Source organism: Fusarium solani (genome assembly GCF_023522795.1).
Source record: "Fusarium solani strain SB1 chromosome Unknown bctg00000003_1, whole genome shotgun sequence".
In the NCBI taxonomy this organism is placed as follows: Eukaryota; Fungi; Ascomycota; class Sordariomycetes; order Hypocreales; family Nectriaceae; genus Fusarium; species Fusarium solani.
Window position 1 is genome coordinate 3,876,214 of NW_027072154.1, and position 17,734 is coordinate 3,893,947.

At 50.3% G+C, this 17,734-nt stretch overlaps 7 protein-coding genes across 7 annotated transcripts; 4 read left to right on the forward strand and 3 right to left on the reverse strand.

Annotated features, from left to right (window-relative positions):
* Positions 1 to 1,266: 1,266 nt before the first annotated feature.
* On the reverse strand, positions 1,267 to 2,148 carry MRS44_006805 (uncharacterized protein; the record flags this gene model as incomplete). Its single annotated transcript, XM_065621886.1, has 5 exons — positions 1,267 to 1,569; positions 1,630 to 1,689; positions 1,846 to 1,963; positions 2,017 to 2,099; positions 2,146 to 2,148. The coding sequence occupies 5 exons, from the start codon at positions 2,146 to 2,148 to the stop codon at positions 1,267 to 1,269; spliced, it is 567 nt and encodes a 188-aa protein (XP_065477958.1).
* Positions 2,149 to 2,824: 676 nt separating this feature from the next.
* Positions 2,825 to 4,908, forward strand: MRS44_006806 (uncharacterized protein; the record flags this gene model as incomplete). The annotated part of the gene is made up of 3 exons (XM_065621887.1): positions 2,825 to 3,097; positions 3,158 to 3,224; positions 3,344 to 4,908. The coding sequence occupies 3 exons, from the start codon at positions 2,825 to 2,827 to the stop codon at positions 4,906 to 4,908; spliced, it is 1,905 nt and encodes a 634-aa protein (XP_065477959.1).
* Positions 4,909 to 5,259: 351 nt separating this feature from the next.
* MRS44_006807 (uncharacterized protein) lies at positions 5,260 to 6,903 on the forward strand (the record flags this gene model as incomplete). The annotated part of the gene is made up of 3 exons (XM_046274509.2): positions 5,260 to 5,684; positions 5,750 to 6,440; positions 6,493 to 6,903. The coding sequence occupies 3 exons, from the start codon at positions 5,260 to 5,262 to the stop codon at positions 6,901 to 6,903; spliced, it is 1,527 nt and encodes a 508-aa protein (XP_046139565.2).
* A 294-nt stretch (positions 6,904 to 7,197) lies between these two features.
* On the reverse strand, positions 7,198 to 7,905 carry MRS44_006808 (uncharacterized protein; the record flags this gene model as incomplete). The annotated part of the gene is made up of 1 exon (XM_046281849.2): positions 7,198 to 7,905. One exon carries the CDS (start codon positions 7,903 to 7,905, stop codon positions 7,198 to 7,200), a length of 708 nt encoding a protein of 235 aa, XP_046139564.2.
* A 1,351-nt stretch (positions 7,906 to 9,256) lies between these two features.
* On the forward strand, positions 9,257 to 11,259 carry MRS44_006809 (uncharacterized protein; the record flags this gene model as incomplete). Its single annotated transcript, XM_046274508.2, has 7 exons — positions 9,257 to 9,322; positions 9,376 to 9,462; positions 9,561 to 9,846; positions 9,921 to 9,961; positions 10,018 to 10,182; positions 10,233 to 10,427; positions 10,480 to 11,259. The coding sequence occupies 7 exons, from the start codon at positions 9,257 to 9,259 to the stop codon at positions 11,257 to 11,259; spliced, it is 1,620 nt and encodes a 539-aa protein (XP_046139563.2).
* A 556-nt stretch (positions 11,260 to 11,815) lies between these two features.
* Positions 11,816 to 12,574, forward strand: MRS44_006810 (uncharacterized protein; the record flags this gene model as incomplete). Its single annotated transcript, XM_046268485.2, has 3 exons — positions 11,816 to 12,131; positions 12,189 to 12,265; positions 12,314 to 12,574. The coding sequence occupies 3 exons, from the start codon at positions 11,816 to 11,818 to the stop codon at positions 12,572 to 12,574; spliced, it is 654 nt and encodes a 217-aa protein (XP_046139562.1).
* Positions 12,575 to 12,813: 239 nt separating this feature from the next.
* On the reverse strand, positions 12,814 to 17,430 carry MRS44_006811 (uncharacterized protein; the record flags this gene model as incomplete). Its single annotated transcript, XM_065621888.1, has 9 exons — positions 12,814 to 12,920; positions 12,978 to 13,052; positions 13,111 to 13,577; positions 13,628 to 14,012; positions 14,060 to 14,925; positions 14,974 to 15,156; positions 15,908 to 15,918; positions 16,031 to 16,839; positions 16,887 to 17,430. The coding sequence occupies 9 exons, from the start codon at positions 17,428 to 17,430 to the stop codon at positions 12,814 to 12,816; spliced, it is 3,447 nt and encodes a 1,148-aa protein (XP_065477960.1).
* Positions 17,431 to 17,734: the final 304 nt, after the last annotated feature.

Genomic DNA, 17,734 nt, shown 5'->3' on the forward strand with positions numbered 1-17,734 from the left:
CTAAACTAGAAAATAACTCGGTGGCCTTCCTACCCCTTGCTTTCCTCGGATTTAGCCAACCAGGGCATCCTTTAGACTCTCCCACAGCGACGTTCCTTTTAGCTGCTCTTTGATCTTCTTAGACATAACTTCGATCTTATTTGTTCTTTTCTCATGTTCCTTGACCAGAACCACAATCTGATAGATATCTGCGGATAATTCCTCCTGCACCCGAAGAAACCCCTTGAGAGTGCCACTCATGCTGTGCGCGCTCAGCCTTTCACTCGACAGTGTCCTGTGCTCCTGATACCACCTGAGATCCTCATCGGCCAAAATTTCCTTCAACCTTTGGACTATGGAACATGCCAAGGTAATTTGCAGCTTCCGGGCCGCACGTGACTGGAGAGCAGTTTCGAGACACTGTACTCGAAGGGGCCGGAAACGTCGCGGTCCATTTCTCACCATTTTTTTCCGCCAGTTCGATTGTCCTATCATTCTCCGATTGTTGTTCGATCAAGCTGTGTTGGAGCGACTGCATCATAGATAGCTGAACTTGAAACATTGACAGGGCTTCTAGCAGGTGCTCCTTGATAGCGGTCTCGTCAGAGCGATACTGGACGACATCGTCCAATTCGGCATTGACCATGGCTAAGGGTTGGGCAGCGTGCCGTAAATGCCTTGAAAGTCAAACTCGAGGGTCTCAGGGCCGACAGCATGGATCCAGAAAGTTGCATCATACTGATTGCCATACTCTTGCAAGTAGGATCGAGCCAGTTGTGATTTACCTGTACCCCCCGATCCCCAGATACCGACCTTCCGGACCCCCGCCTGCCTGCCATCTAACTCGCGGGTCAACTGGGACCGAACCTCGTTGAGGAGACCCTTTCGAAAAACAAAGGTCTTGACTGTCTCCATGGAGAACTCTGGGTAACTAGACACTTTTAAATTCCCCGCAACGTCTGAAGAGATATTAGTGGCTGTGCTGTCGAGTATGTAAAGAATAGATTTGTATTGCTATGAACCAGGGTCTGCAGGGGTTTGATGAAATTACGCACTTGATGATGTTGCCCTCATTACAGCCTTGATGCTTCCACAAACATTTTTGAAGACTCTGTCGTCCTTGTTGGCAAACTTGACCATTTCCTGGTGATTTTTCTGGACCGGCTGGGAGTTCTCCTTGTCATACCCGGTGAGTGCAGATGCCTGGTCAACGACCTAGCAGGCCCATATTAGCCTTGGTCACAGTTATCATCCAGCTCAACTCACAATATCTCCGAGTGCCCCATCTCAAAAAGATTTGTAGTAGCTGTAGATGATGAGCTTCTGGTTCAACCAAAGAGAGGTTCGCCTGAAGTCGTCGGTCAAGTCGTTGAGCTCATCAGAGTGCAGCTTTAGCGCCGAGTCTGGCTTAGGCGGCACTCTGACAAATGCAGCTTTCGCAACGGCTGTCAGAACCGTTACTGGAGTGGCGTCTCCTGCTCTGCTGCCGAGGTGGGGAGTTCTGAAGAAGAACAAACCCCTTGTCGAGGTGTATATGAGGCGTTTGTCACTTTCTTGGTTGTGGAGCTCCTTGGAAGCAAGGAGGACGGTCTATAATTGACGTCAGTGTCTCATGTTTTTACGAATCCTTCAATCTCTGGTGTAACTTACTTGTTTGATGACCAACCCCCCAAGACTGTGGCCCATAAAGATAATAGGCCTTTCCCGCTCCTACAGTATTGTAAGTGACAACCCAAAGGAAAAAAGAACAGTCAAAATGCCTCCTCTTCTTGTCTTTCCATAACCAAATCACTCAACAACATTCTGCCAATGCCCCCGATGCTGATCAAGTTGTCTGCAAAAGATGAAGTCACATCGGCGTTATACCCAAAGCATGACACGGGCATTCTTGACCTTGGTTTTAAGCTCCCAGGGCCAGAAAAACTTGGTGTCATGGGTCCAAGTGTTTTGTGGGTGGCCATTGAGACCATGCAGAATGACGATACTGAATACCAGATCGTGGTCAATGCGAGTTCTCAGTAGGACGTTATAACTCACTCAACATCGCTACTCTCGTCGCCATACAGGGCCGTAATCCCTTCCAGTTCGATGGGAGGGAGCGGGGGGTTAGCTGCTTCGGCCTATTTCGCGTAAGCTTAGCTTGATGGGCAGGGTAGATTTCCATACCATCTTAGGGACGCTATCGCCTTATGGCAATGGGCTATATGGCCTTAGGAACTATGCCATTGAAGATAAGCACTCCCTTGGATGAGGGATTTTGGATCTCAGGTCAGGAGGGGGGAACAGTTGAAAGTGAGGCGCCTGCAAGAAGATATTTGTGGCGTTGGAACTCACATTTTCGAGCAAATCAGGGGATTGAAAACCACAGCCTGATTTTGCAATTGTGACTCATGAGCATCGCTTACACCGGCGTCCAATACGAGCTCGGCATAGCCGCAAAGCCAAGACGTTGGGCAGAGGGGCGGGTCAAGAATAGAAACCCAGGCATTCTGGTCTGGCCTCCATTTACGTGATCTTCGCTTGATGCCACCGGCTGGTGATAACTGACCTCGGAATGGTTGTTCAGATGGATACCAGTAAGGGCCTTCTCAGTGTAAGGTCAGGCAAACAACAGGGTACAAGGGCAAGTCTGCTATGCCCAGACTGAGATATCTTATTAACCATTGGCTAGGCATTCCAGGCATCAGCATGCGAGTCAGCAAAGCACCCCTCATTCCATTAAACCGAGGGCTAAAATCGAGCACCACCGCTGCACAACTTGACACTTTGCCAACGTCTTCTAGGACGTATTTTCGGAAGTCAGCTACAGAGCTCAAGCCTCCTGATAGCTACTGATTTGTTCAAGATGCCGTCTCCTCCAGACTCGTCCAGCCCGGAAGAAGACTTTGAGAGCGACGACCCCGTCGATTACCGGGCAGAAGGGAACAGGCCTGACTGCAACATTTGCTGTGATTTTAACGAAAGATACCTAGATCCTAATGCGGGTAACAAGCATCGCTACTCGAGCCTGGTGCGCTCCTCAAGGGACGGCTGCTTTACGTGCAAAATGCTGGAGGAAATCATCACCGGCCTCTACAAATTCGACAACGCATCTCTGGTAGCCTTCAACTTTAATTGTGTAAGTCTTGGTGACCTACTGAGTCACTCAAGGAAAAATGTTTATTGACCCTTTTGCCAGTGGGATTTTTCGCTGTGGACTATCGGGGGCAGTGGTATTGGCAGCATGGAATTGCACCAAGCAGCTGGTAAGCCGAGAGCCAGACAGACTGGACCCTGATCCAAGTTTTAACATATTCTGGACATACCTTGTCCATGGGGATTAGTATCGAAAGGAAGTGATGATCTCGAGAGCACAGCATCGCAGGCCAGCTTCTCCTGGGCGAAGAACCACATTCAGACCTGCATTATCCACCACGAGGGTGTGGCGATCCGATAGCTCTCTTACCTACCAGGGTGATTGACGTAGGCACGTCGGGTAGCGAAACGATAAAGGTTCTTGAGACAAAAGGGTTGCGCGGAAAGTACGTGACGCTCAGTCACTGCTGGGGAAAGCTGGAAAAGCTCGCATCGATGCCCAAACTCACAGCATACACTCGAGACCAATATCTAGAGGGGATCCCGTACGAAACCCTTCCGCGCACATTTCGAGACGCCGTCATGATAACAAGGCATCTGAACATTCGCTATCTCTGGATCGACTCGCTGTGTACCATCCAAAAAGATGATAAAAAAGACACGCCTCAAGACAAGAACATGCACCAGAAAGACTGGGAACATGAGTCTGGAAGGATATGTTCTGTGTACCAGAATTGCTATCTGACACTTGCGGGCCTTGATTCCACCGATTGTGAGGGGGGTTTATTCTTCAAGAGAGACAAGGTCCGGATGGAGGGCGACAGCGGCAAGGGCCGGTATTGCTTCGATGGGTCGAGGGAAATTGAGCACTTCACGACGGGTTTCCCGCTACTACTGCGTGGTTGGGTAAAACAAGAAGCTCTTCTCTCGCCAAGGACACTATTCTACGGCAAAGAAGAGCTCATCTGGCAGTGCAGGACCCACACATTCTGCCAGTGCGAATTTTTCCGCGGCGAAAAGGCACAATACGACCTTGAGATAGAAAGCAGAGGCTTTCGAAAGCTGCCCTTGACGGAGCATGCTAGAGCTGACTTTACTCGCCCCAAACTCATCAGTACATGGCACGGCATCATCTCGGAGTATACCCACGCTTCCTTGGCGCATATAACCGACAAGTTGGCTGCTGTCGAGGGCATCGCCCAGTACATGCGGTCCCTGAGGAATTCTGAGTATCTGGCTGGGCTGTGGGCCGACTCTGTCGCATTTGATCTTCTCTGGATCAGCCAAGCTTACAACTATGGACACCCTAAGAGATCGACCCATGCCGATCCTCTAGGTAAAACACCGTGGAGCTCAAACAAATGGCTCTTCCCAACATGGTCCTGGGCATCTATCAAAAAGAAGACCAGTTGGAAATGGATCAATTCTTTCATCACGGACTATCCACTGGACACTGTTCTCATCCAGCACATCAGCGACAAATCCTCGCCATCCAACGAGTTAAGATTGCGCGGTGTGCTCGTTCCAAGCACGCTTGGAGTGATACAAAAGGTCCTCAATTCCAGAGAGGTCTACTGTCCCGATCTAAGAGACCAGGAGGGCATTTTCGGGGCAGAAAAGAGTGTAGAATGCTTGCGAGTTGTTCGATCAGGCAAGGACTGCTTTTCCCTTGTTCTTGTGTGTGTGGATGAAGGGAAGAGGCAATACGAGAGGCTGGGAGTTCTTATGTTTCGATATTCTGGACATCCATTCTGGAAATGCCGCGAGGCAGGAGCAGAAACACAAGTGGAAGTGCCACTGTGGTGGGAGTCGTCTGAAGATTGGAAGGGAGAGGTCGAGATTACGTTGATTTAGCGAGAGAGTTGGCACGCAAGTGGAGTACGATTCTGTTCCTCTGTGTGCTTTCTCAAGGTTGGTTTTAGACAAGTCCTGATCGAAGCTCTCTCCTTTCCCCTTGGTACTGTAAGATGCAACGGTGGTTGCGAATTGTTGGTTCGACCAATTGAACGATGCCAAGCGTGCAAGCTGTGCCGCCCGCACGCACGACGTGGCGAGGCAAACCTGCAGCAGCTCGGCCAGGCTCCATGGTCAGCGGTAAGGCGTACCGCAAGGGTGTGCATATTTAAAAGGCACAGCCTACCTCGCCCATCCGTTCCCATTCTCAAACTCTTCATCGGATCTACATAACCTCAAAATTTTGCCGCCATGGACCCCCTCTCTATCATTGCCAGCATTACCGGTATCGCAACTGCGGGAACTGCACTCTCAAAGGCCATCTACGAGTTCGTTTCTTCCACTCGGGGTGCTTCAAGGGAGATGTTGGATATCGCACGCACTATCGCCGACTTGTCGATAATACTAGGAGAACTTCGTCGGGTGCTGAGAGATGGTTCTGAGTTATGCAACCGCAAGTGCTTGCGTCGCATCAAGTCTGCAATGCGACGGATATCCAGGATTCACGATGAAATTCATGAGTTGATGAACGAGGCCCGAGGGTTCGCGGCTTTCAAGTGGAAATTGAAGCGATCCGAAGTTCAGCAAAAGCTTGCTCGAATTGAAAGCCATAAAACCGGAATTAACCTGATGCTAAATATTCTGGTCCTTGCCATCACAACGAGAAAACAATCGAGGTGAGGAACCTGACATCTGATGCCCAGCATAGATCCATAGACGAATAATTAACTCCTCCCAATAGGCTATCAGACACACGATCCTACGAGGGCGGCAAGCAGGGCCAAAAATACCAAGACCAGGACCAGGAACAAGACATTTTTCTGCTCCGCCAGCAATCCGAAAACCTAGCATACGCAGCTCATCAATCCGTTGTTAATCTGTCGGAAAGTCACAGTCAACAATACGACTCCGACTGGGAGCAACCGAGTAATACCTGTTCGGACCAAAATAACGAAACTGGTACTCAACTACAGGTCTGGATGTCCAGGCAAGAATCTGATGGCACAGCCAACTGGCTTCTTGACCTAATCTTCTCGCCCTACGTCCAGGCGCGCATGGATTCTAGTGCCCAAAGCTCAACCAACTCAGGCGCTGAATCTGCAGCGTCTGATTCTGACAATGACGCCCAAGAACAACCTCTTGAGAACCACAAAGGCAGTGCAAGTCACAGCATAGTAGTATCTGGCCCATCAGAAATGGGAATGGCCATATACGAACCCGGCGCTGCCGCCTCGGTCGTCAAGGAGCTTCTTGCAGACTGGACGGTGTTGACAGAGAAGGAAATTGAGAGCACCACGGGCGATGGACAGTGTCCAGAGCAGAAGGAAGCCGACACTTCTGAAAGATCGCAAAACAAGGATGCATTCATCTTCCTCAAAGACGCTGTTGGGCGGAAATTCAAGCTACCGTTTTACCAAGTCGAGAAATTTGAGGTAAGTGTTTCGGAATGTATTTAATGGACAAGAGGCTAACCGTTCACTTTAGGGAATGAAAAGGCTCATAAATGCTGTCTTTGCGAACGTTGATGTCCTTGGGCCGCATGTGCACGAAGGATGCTTTGATCTCATAGACTCTGATGGCTATATTCTGGTGCCAGAGATCTGGGATGACTTGATACGACCCGGCATGAATATTACAATGACCATGTGGCCAATGGACAAAATACCACCCCCTGGGATACCACGTCCACGACCTTTGCGGCCAACACAACCGGCAAACCTAGAAGAGTCATCACAACTAAGACAACCAGGAAACGCATTCGATGGTTTCATGTCTGGCAAAATGCCGCGATCCGCAAAGAAAGTCCACAAAGACTATAATCAGCCCCCTCAAGTAGCAACCAGAACAAGACCGTCGGACGAGCTGGAAGGGGAACAGGTGCAAAGAAGCAAATAATAAGAAACAAGACCGCAGGCTGGAATTTATTAGCATTACTAGTTGGATGTTTGATATGCTGGGATTGTTTCAGAACGACTCAAACGGGGGTACTTCAAGTTGACCCAGACAACTTTCAGACTTGGTGTACTGGATTCCATCCTTTCTAATCTTGCCATTTTAAGATTAAAAGACTTCTCGAGTGCGAGCGCATCAACCTGACTGCATGAAAGCAATGGTTGTATTAAAGCGTAATTCACTAACTAATTCGTCATCGTCGTCCCATGAATCCCAGCCTTGAAACCTAGTTGCCTCTCAAAGAAAGGCGATAGCCCCAATTGCAAAACCAAAAACAGCAGCCACCGAGCCTCGCAGAATCTGGCCCGCATTGGGAGTGGTTGTCGGGGTAGTTGCCTCGTTCTCAGCAGTAGAAGCTTCGTTTCCTGCGGTGGATGCTTCGCTTTCAGCCGCTGAAGCCTCGCTGCCAGCATTCGAAGCCGATGTCTCCTCAGTAGTCGACTCCTTCTCTGCGGTAGAGCTTTCATTCTCAACAGAGGTTTGCGTTCGTGTCGACAGGGTAGCGGGGGAGGTAGTTGCAACAGCGGACGTTGCGATCGATGAGTCAACTGCCGTTGTGGTAGAAGGGCTTGACTCGCTCGACTCAGTCTCAACAGGCTGAGTATCAGTCTCAACATCGGTTTCAGTCTCTACTTCTGCCTCCGTGGTGGGCTCCGCCGCAGAAGTGAAACCTTCTGTTACGGTGGCAAAGTCCTTCCAGCAAGAGAGATAGGAGATGGTGCGAACTTCGGTTCCGGTGTAGCCAGCGCAACCAGGGTTCTTCTTGGGAGGAGCTCGACCGCCACCGCAGTCGAGGGGGTCGCAAATCTGACCGTCCTCAGGGTCGAACCAATGAACGATGCCATCGTCGCAGGTGGTGTAGCTATGCGTGTTACAGCCAATGCCCGCTGCAAGCTTGGTAAGCATAAGCAGCGGAACGACGGATGAAACAGTTGGTCGGATCATATTGATATTAATGTTGTTGTTTAAAAAAGAGTGATGTATAAACGATCGTGTTGCTAACGAGAGTGCCTAAGATTTCCCTGGAAGAATTCCATAGACTACGGTGGAGCCCAACGCGATTAAATAACCCTTCGATGATCAGAGGAGCAAGGTTAAAAGACTTGGCTGCGTGAGTCAAGGACGTTTTAATTTAATCGAGCGAAGGATGCGGAGGTAGCATCGCTGGAAATTGAGCCACACAACCCACATGCTGTGCCGCAGAAAGCAACATGAACAGAGCTTGGGTCACATATTGGCACGTAACAAATCACCACCAGCAGTCTTGAATGGTCAGGCTCGCCAATCGAACGTGTGGTCGTACGACGCCAAAAAGGGAAACCGCCGGATTTAATGCGACACTGAAGAATAGGGGCTTTGCTACGGCCTTGCTTGTAGGGCTCCGTTGGGCGCGTCTGGATTAGCGACATACCTAGTATATTTGTTTATAGACCCTTGGTAAAAATGCATGACTGTTGGGCAGAATTATTCGAAATGAGTGGTTTGGGGCGAGAATGTTATCAATCTGGGCATTAAGGCCTATCTTTCAAGAAAATGTAAGAGCACCTAACCATTATAGAAGAAGGGGATCTCAATCATCCTTAACACTTCTCTTTCTATCTTCATCCCTTCAGATCTGTATTAAATGATAAATTTGTTACCGTGGTGCTAATTAAACGGGCTGGACAAACGATTATTTTGAGTAGCTGGTATCAAACAGATCTTTCGCTAACAATGATATCTTCAGGATGCAGGGGCTATTAGTTACATAACAAAGGACAGCATTTAAGCATATGATAACAGAAATGCCATTAAAAATGAAAGGAAAAAAGACTCATTTTCGGGCATTCGCATTCCCGCAGGTCCAACAAACCGTTTGCATAGAGTTACCCTATTGCCAGGTGATTGTGTTTGTTGGTTTCAACAGCTTACACGGGTTTGGGCGAATCAGCGTGGCCGTATTCGCATGACTCACGTTCTGAAGCAAACGCTCCGGACACTTAACCTGCCACGGTTGACATGAAAACGCGGTCTTTTGAACCCAAACCACATACATTGCTGAGTTTATATCTTGGAGTGTTCTTTTCGAAAAGATTCATCACTTCAACTTCATCTCGTCAAGCACAATTCCAAGTCAAAAGTGAATCAATCTCGGGACCTTCCGGCACACGGACCATACCTTATTCGGCCCGCCCCTGACACTTTTTCTCCATCCTTCCGATCTCGGCCGGACCATCTTTCTGCCGGCGGGGTGCCGAGTCCGGCTCTTCTTCTCGACGAGGGGCACCAAGATTTTTCCACGCAACAAGCAAACATCATGGCATCCGAATCCACGCATACTGAGTCACAAGTATACCTCTCTACGAGGGGTGGTGACTATGGTGTAGGCTCCCTCGACGCGCCGTGCGCCATTGGCATCTTGCTGACCTCTCTAAGCTCTCCTTCGAGACCGTTGTCCTGAAGGGATTGGCTGCCGATGGCGGTCTTTTCCTGCCCCATGAGATCCCAGCCGCGAAGGACTGGGTACGTATGCCATTTTCTGCGTTGCGCGACGCCTCTTCATGGCCCTGGTTGGCTCGCGATTCGGCTCTGAGTTACCAATGACTAACAATTGACCCCAGGAAAGCTGGAAGGATCTCTCCTACACCGACCTCGCTTTCCAGATCTTCACCCTCTACATCTCCCGCAGCGAAATCCCCGCCGACGACCTTAAGGCCATCATCGAGCGAAGTTACTCGACATTCCGCGCCAAGGAGGTCACACCTCTGGTCAAGCTTCAGGACAACCTCCACCTTCTCGAGCTCTTCCACGGACCCAGCTACTCTTTCAAGGATTGTGCCCTGCAATTCCTTGGTAACCTTTTCGAATATCTTCTAGCCCGCAAGAACGAGGGCAAGGAAGGCCGAGGTGCGCAAATCGAAGCATTTGGCAGCATGCCGAGGTTGTTTTGGCCAAAACAGGAAATTCTGACAAGCGAGTAGACAGACACCATCTGACCGTTGTCGGCGCGACAAGTGGTGATGTGAGTCACTCCAACTTTCGAAATTCGGGCTCAAAACGATACTAATGTTTCTGTAGACTGGATCTGCCGCTATTCACGGTCTCCGAGGCAAGAAGGATGTGTCAGTAACCATCCTGCATCCTAAGGGCCGTGTCAGCCCTATCCAGGAGCTTCAGATGACAACTTGCACCGACGCCAACGTTCATAACCTGGCCGTGACAGGCACTTTCGACGATTGCCAAGTACGCACTGTGTGATCAGATACGAAAATCAACCACTGACAATACTGCAGGACATCGTCAAGGCTCTGTTCAGCGACCCCGAGACGAACAAGGACCTGAAGCTCGGCGCCGTCAACTCGATCAACTTTTCTCGAATCCTCGCCCAGATCGTCTACTACTTCTACTCATACTTCACTCTTGCGAAGCAGAACCCCGATTTCAAGATCGGCGACAAGGTCCGCTTCGTTGTGCCAACCGGAAACTTTGTGAGTGCCTTTTTTCACGACCCAATGAATTTCAACTAATAGGATAAACCAGGGCGATATTCTGGCTGGTTACTTCGCGACCCGCATGGGTCTTCCCGTCGACAAGCTTGTCATTGCCACTAACGAGAATGATATCCTCGATCGATTCTGGAAGACTGGCCGATATGAGAAGCATGTTGCCCGAGGCGCTGAGGCTGAGGGCGGTCTGGAAGTGGATGGAGTCAAGGCTCACGAGGATGGTGTGAAGGAGACTCTCAGCCCCGCGATGGACATTCTGGTATCCAGCAACTTCGAGCGACTCCTTTGGTTCCTGGCTTACGAGTTTGCCGCCACCGTTGGCATGGATGTCGAGTTCAACCGAAAGCAAGCAGGTCAGGAGGTCAGCACATGGCTCAAGGACCTGAAAGTTAAGGGAGGCTTCGGACCCGTCTACCTGGACGTCCTCACCAGCGCACGCAAGACCTTCGAGAGCGAGAGAGTCAGCGACCCCCAGACTCTCGAAACCATCAAGGAGATTTACGAAAAGGTCGGATACATCCTCGACCCTCACTCTTCGGTCGGTGTCACCGCTTCTACTCGATCTCTGCAGCGAGCTGGACCCAACGTTCCCCACATCTCTCTCTCTACCGCCCACCCCGCCAAGTTTGCCGGCGCCGTCGAGCTTGCTCTCAAGGACGAGAAGGACTTCAACTTCGAGGAGAAGGTGCTTCCTGAGGAGTTTATCGGTCTCGACCAGAAGCCTAAGCGTGTTTCTGATGTCAGCAACGACTGGAAGGCCGTGAGGGAGCTGGTCAAGGAGCAGGTTGAGAAGGAGCTTTCGGGTCAGCACTAGACCATGATCCTGAAGGGTGGTGTTTGATTTTTGTGCCAATTGAGTCAAAACGGCAGGCTATAGACTAAAAAAATCACTGTTTTCTTTGTTCACCTCTTGGAGGTGTCTTGCATAACCCATGCATACTGCGCAGCAATACCTGCCCCGGCCGTCTGTTTACCTATGAGAAACTAGTACATACACATAGGATAGCTGTGAATGAATATGACATGCACCCATATGTTTCCATTCTCGTGCTTGGATCGGCAACTCGTAAAGAAACCTGTGCAACTTCGGCTCGGATACGGGGCGCATCTCAAGGCGTTTTCTTCAGCTCTGGGATTTCCAAATCTGCCTCAAGGACGTGTATTGAGCCAATCAACAGCGCCGAAAGCGGTCATGGCGTCGCTAGTCGCATATATCACCACCACGTGGGAGAGGCTGGAACAACGTCTGGTCCAACAAGGGATGAAGTCCAAGCTTCCTTGCGTTTGAGAATCTCGTTTATAAGCGCCAAGGACCTCGATTGCTTGTCCATCCTCGGTCAGTTCCGAAGCCACCATTAAACACGAGCATCATGAAATCAGTTACATCTGTGTCTCTCCTGCTCCTCTCAGGGCTTGCCTCGTCGCTCGCTCAAGACAGCACGAAAGCATCACCGGACACTGCGTCCTTAACATCAGCATCAGGTGCAGCTCGCACGAGCGTAATCAGCTCTGAACTCGAAAAGGACCGCGCCGAATGCTTCCAGGATTGCTACAGAAAGTATGGAAGCTTTCCGAACTGCCCCCTTGGCAAGGACAAGTTCTTTGAGTGCTGGTGCGACGAGGACGATTGGGTAGAGAGGGAAGAAGATTGCGTGTGGGATGTATGTGGAGTTGATGCCTATAACAGTATGTGACGAATATTTGTGCTGGAGTCAAGATGAAAGGAGGTTGACTGGATGGCAGGTTATGGCGACATACAAAGGAGTCTTTGCGCAAAGGTTGAAACTTCCTCTAGCAAGGCCACCAAGACAACGACTTCGGTAGGATTCCTATATCCTAACATTTTGCAGATGGCTAAGAGTTCATAGACCTTGACTGAAGAGCAGTCCACTCAGACAACAGCTGATTCCGAGACGACGAGCCTTGCTGTTGCTCAAACTGACGTGTCGACTTCCGAAACCAGCACCACTTCCGCGTCTAGGACTGCTTCCAGTACTACCTCTACTGCAACCCAAGAGGAGACTGGCGAGGCAGCTCAGGAACCAAATGGCGGCGTGGTTGGCTTGGCTTCTGGTGCCAAGGCAGGACTGGTTGTAGGCGTCACGTATCTTGTTTTCATGATTCTTTAAGGGCTGGAGATAATCTCGATATCAAGCATGTAGTGGATAGATAGAATGATGTCCGCCCGGAAACATAGAATCCCAAGATCACTCAAGGTAGATGCATATAGACGTTAGGCAATGTCGTTTGTAGATCACCCCTATTGCGTTGAGCTCTTATAGGGTGCTGCTATACTTCTCTACGCCAGTACAAGATCTTCATTGAGATCTTTATCGCTGATGGAAGGTGTCAATTGGTTTTCATCATCTCACAGCGCCTTTCGGAGTCCTTCGTGCTTGACTACCCAGCCATCATCCTTGGGGAACCCTGGTGCATCTCCCTTGGAGCCATCCCACCCCTCTGCCATGTACGCAACTATTCAAACCGTCAACTTCAACATCGCATAAAGAGGTTTTTGCAAACATGTCTTACCTGCTAAAAGGAAACCGGCGTTGCCGGGCATGAAGGGTGGCGGCGTACCTCCATCGCCCCCTCGAATTGCGAATCCTGGTGTCCAAGGTTATATACAGGTCACCGTTGATAAGATCATAGAATGAATACTTACCCGCATCATCAAACTTCCAGTAGTCATAAGCCGTCAAATGGTAGATGGCTCGCTTCGGGTTCCCAATTCTAGCTGAGTTGATAGCCAAGATAGGCCGTCCCCATCCTCGAATATTCTGATCCGTCCAGACTTCCCAAACCTTATCCGCCGTCCGACGAGCAACTTTCTCGTCAACTGCTGGTGTATCAGGGAGAATTCCCTGAAGCATGATGAGGCTTCTGGGATCACGGTTGAGAGCTGGGTCCTCCCACCACGAGGCGTTGAGGCCATCGTAGACGGCGTAAAGCCCGTCGATTTGGGTTGGCTTGGCGAGGTTCTTGGCTACGGTCGTCCAGTGTTTGGGAACTGGCAGTCCAAGCTTCTTCTTCCACTCGCGGGCAACGTCAAGTCCGTATCGCCAGTATGCTACTTCGTAGGCGAGATTGAGTGTGGCAGCAGCAGGCGTGTTCTCAGTGACACCGATGGAGCTGGAAAAGTCAGTTTCTTCGCCCCAACATTTCTGATAGCGAGTACTCACGGAGGTCCAAGATCATATTTGCCAGAGGATTCGTTGAACCATGCATAGGACGCCATGTAGTCTGCACTAGCCTCAAGAATAGGATCCCATCTCTTCAGCGTCTTTCGAGTTGGCTGAGACTTGTAGGCCAACATAGCCATATACATGGGATGAGGCTGCTGCCACAACAGGTAGGCGTTAATACCGCCAGGTGAACTCCTGCCAGTAATGGTCTCTGTCATCTTGGGCCAGCGGGCTCCCTCCCAACCCATTCCTTCAGCTCTTGCAAAAGAAGTCGGCAGAAGCTTTTCGTAAAGGGCGGGAAAGATGTTGTGGAAGAACTTGTCGCGGCCCCACGAGACCCAGTGAGCGTTGTGCCAGACAACCATTTCCATGTGGAATTTGCCTAGGTTGATTAGAAGCAATCGATATTCAAGAGATGACTATCCATACCGTACCACCCGTTGTTCATCAATCCACTCTCCTGGGGAGACTCGCCAGTAGCTGCACTGTTAACGCGCACATGATACTGGGACGTGACGATTCGTCGTTGCAGTTCAGTTGCGTTAGGGTTGGTAGACGCAGTCAAATCGACAAAGCCACCCTTCTTCCAATACTCGTGCCACTCGGCCGAGTTTCGCTTTCTGATTGTAGAAGGAAGATCGGGGACTTTCTTCTCGGGAGAGAAGTGGGCTGTGAAAGAGATTGTTGAACCGTCATCTGGAGACAGGATGTATCGGTGAGCGGTAATTGCGGAAGAGTCCTCGGACTCGAGTCTCTTTAGTTCAAGAGGGGTTTTGTCTGGCCAACGCAAGTTGACGTAGTACTTTGGTCCTAGGTCGTGATGGATGTGCGCCGTGTCCTTCTTGGAACCTCGGACCAACTTTGTAGTGTGGTTCGCCGGGAAGTCGTAGACACCAACAAAGACCTCATACTTGTACTTTGTGGTGTGAATAGGCGGATAAGGAAAGTCAAGTTCGACCTTGAGCTTTCCAGAGTCAATGAGCTTCGACTCAATTTCAAAAGTCACGGCGTCTGAGTCAAAGTCGCCTTGCGTCACGACTTTGACCTTTGTGCCATCGACTGTGAAGGTGGAGGTGATGACACCGCTCCAAAGATCCAGCTCCTGATGGGTGTTTGAGATCTGGTCTGCGGCCAGGGTGGCGTCCTTGTATCGAAGTCCGATGCGGCCCAGGTTGATGCGGTTAGGGTTGCCGATGAGCCACTGTGATACATCTGGCAGATTAGGGTCCGGAATGTCGTAGGATACGTTGCGGCCATGCGTTAGCTTTGGAACACCAGTGTACGCATCAATTGGGCTATCAATAGTTAGCGTCATCTCTCAAATTTGGTCTGACGGAACGTACGCCTCTTCTGGTTCAGTGTCATTGTGCCATGCCCATACAGACATAGTGTTAAAGGGAAGGTATGTCTGCATGCCAGTTGTATCTACACCAAAGGCAAAGTTGCCATTGCCAACTTGGAGAGGGGTAGTCTCATTGTTGATGAGCTTGGTTCGAACAATGTTGTTCTCCGTGATAATTCGTTTCCTGACAATGTTAGATGTGCTAGGTACAACAAACAAGAACCCTCACCTGTCTATGGCTCCAAGAGCCAATGCCGGCAGCAAGAGCAAACAGAGTCTCTTCAAAGCCGCCATTTCTGCTATCATACCTGAAGACGTCACTCGCCGTCGTTATTCCCGCGGCGGTCTGGCATTTTATCTCAATCCACCCCTGTCTCTTAGTCCCACTCAAAATCCGGGGTAAACCACGCCGAGCGTCCATCACGACACTGCAACCGGATATCAATACCCCGAAAACTGTAGTCGGTTCTCATGATGTTGCGAAGATCTCGTCTGACAAAGCTGTGGGGGTCCAAGCTAAAAACCCGGGGTAGTTGTGTTTCCGCCAATTCGCGTGCTGCCCGCACTTTGGGGAGGTTGTGATCTGCGTGCATTTAGCCGACTGGGATCCTTCTGGTGATGGGGTTTGGGAATAGCCGGGTATTAAGGAATGGGGGCAATGGTGAATCTACATGGTCCGGGTTGACTTGGATTCTAACCGAGCTCGGTTGCAGGAGGATCGTGTTTATTCACGCACCTTGTTCTGGTAAGGTTGATGACGGATGACAGAGTATCTAAGCCATTGGCTCAGAAAGTTCGAAATTTGTGTATCTCCCCTGCTGCTGCAACTCCTGGGCTCTTATTGACAGACTATCCGTGTTCATTTCGATTCCAGAAGGCACCGTCTGTAAAGTCTTGTCTGCCAAAGGAAGCGAGTGCTCGATCAAGAAACGCACCATCCAGCCATCTAGCCGATGTGTGTACTCGGCTGATAACAAACACACATTCTGAAAAGTAACTAGTCTCGAGATCTGTCACATTTAGTATCCGGCGGTGGTGTTGAGGATCGGTATACGTACCATTGAACTGGTGTTAGCCCAATACTGCTTCAGTTCCATCAGAGCTGCAAAGTTCGAGTTGAGATCCCGTCGAGCGTTTGCCAATTCATTCTCGTCGCCGAATAATAAGGTATGCAGAAGAACTGAAGAAGAAACCACTGCCATATGGCCAACTGTCGGGTAAACGGCCTCACAACCTTCACCCTCTCGAGCCATACGAAGAAGTGCGCTGTAGGCCGATGCATGATGCTTGCAGCGAGAGACGCAAGTCTTCCCAAGCTCAGTCAGAGAGTTCCTAGCTTCAAGATACCGGAAATAGAGAAGCGTTGAATAGTGGTGGTAGCCGAGATGAAGTCCCACGAACGGCCCTCCAGTCCCCTTTGCTTGGTGAAAGCGGAAGTTTTTCTCCGTCTCCTTGGCGTCAGCGGGAAGCATCTTTTCCCAGAGATCCAGCTTTTGGGAGAGTTCAGCTGCTGTACGATCAAGTTCCCAACCATCGAAACATCCCTGGGCACTTTGTCGGTTGAGGTCTTGTATGGGGCCAAAGTGCTGAACAAGAGAGATCATGTGTGCCCAGAGCCCCGGCTTCCAGGTGCCTTCATGTCTAGTCAGATGATGGGGTAGGGAATGAAAGACGCCCTCATCCATCGGCAGATCGATATTGCCGCCGAGGTCCTTGATCTGACGCGGTAGTCCGATTCCAGCAGAACACCAACGGTCAGCCATAAACAGTGACCACCAAACCCTCCTTTCAATCTCACGTTCCACTATTGAGCCCGTTGATGTCGGTGAATTGAGACGCATGATCTGGGCCATGCTATTTCCAATGCCTAGAAGCTATTAGCGACGACAAGTGTGAGTTGGGCGGATGACGTACGAAAGTATAAAGCCTCTGACGAAGGATTCCCATGACTTGCACATAGGTTCGCAATGAGTATGCAAGTCTGAATATTCTCGAGGCAAATGTTTTCCAAGTCAGATTGAAGTAGGCGTTTCGATTCATCAAGGAGCGATAACTCCATACTCTGGATTCGATAATCAACCGAGAATCTGCAGCCCATACTACAGAGAGCGAGCAGTAACGCTCTATTGATAGTGCCTTGGCGCACATTATCTCGTATGGTGGGCAGATGGAAGATACTGTGGGGTCGATCATGGATCTTGACCAGGTAATATTCGACAAGTTCCTGGGCCATCGAAGGTGTGAGCTCGGGTGCCGGTGATGACACAGACTCCTGAGGCGGACTCTGTTGGGCTTGTCTTGGCGGCTTGGGGAGGATGTTGGTAGAATCGCGAGTTGTTGCGCGAGTCCCGCATCTCACCTGTCTCTTCTCGCACGTCACGCAAGCTTCGCCGGCACCTCGGCGGATGCACCGGCGTTTTGCCTCCCGGCATTGCTTACATGCTGTGGGTGGTTTCATGCTTCGATCTGCTGAGATAAGAGGGCACAATACAAAGATGTATGATTGACAATACTCCACACTCAACTGAGGAGTGTCTGGGGAACCTCGGGAACCTCGGTGAAGGGAAAGCTAGAGATGGAGAGGCAGGGATCGGGTTTGGACGCCTGTGAGTGGTTGGTAAGCCGTGATCGGCATCATCCCCGCGTGGAGAGATTAGGCCCTGTCTACCCTACACATCCAGGTCGAATATATGGATCGAGATAGAAACGAGAAATCTAAGGAGCATAGCCCCTTAAATGCTTCTTAAACGCTTCTGCTTGAA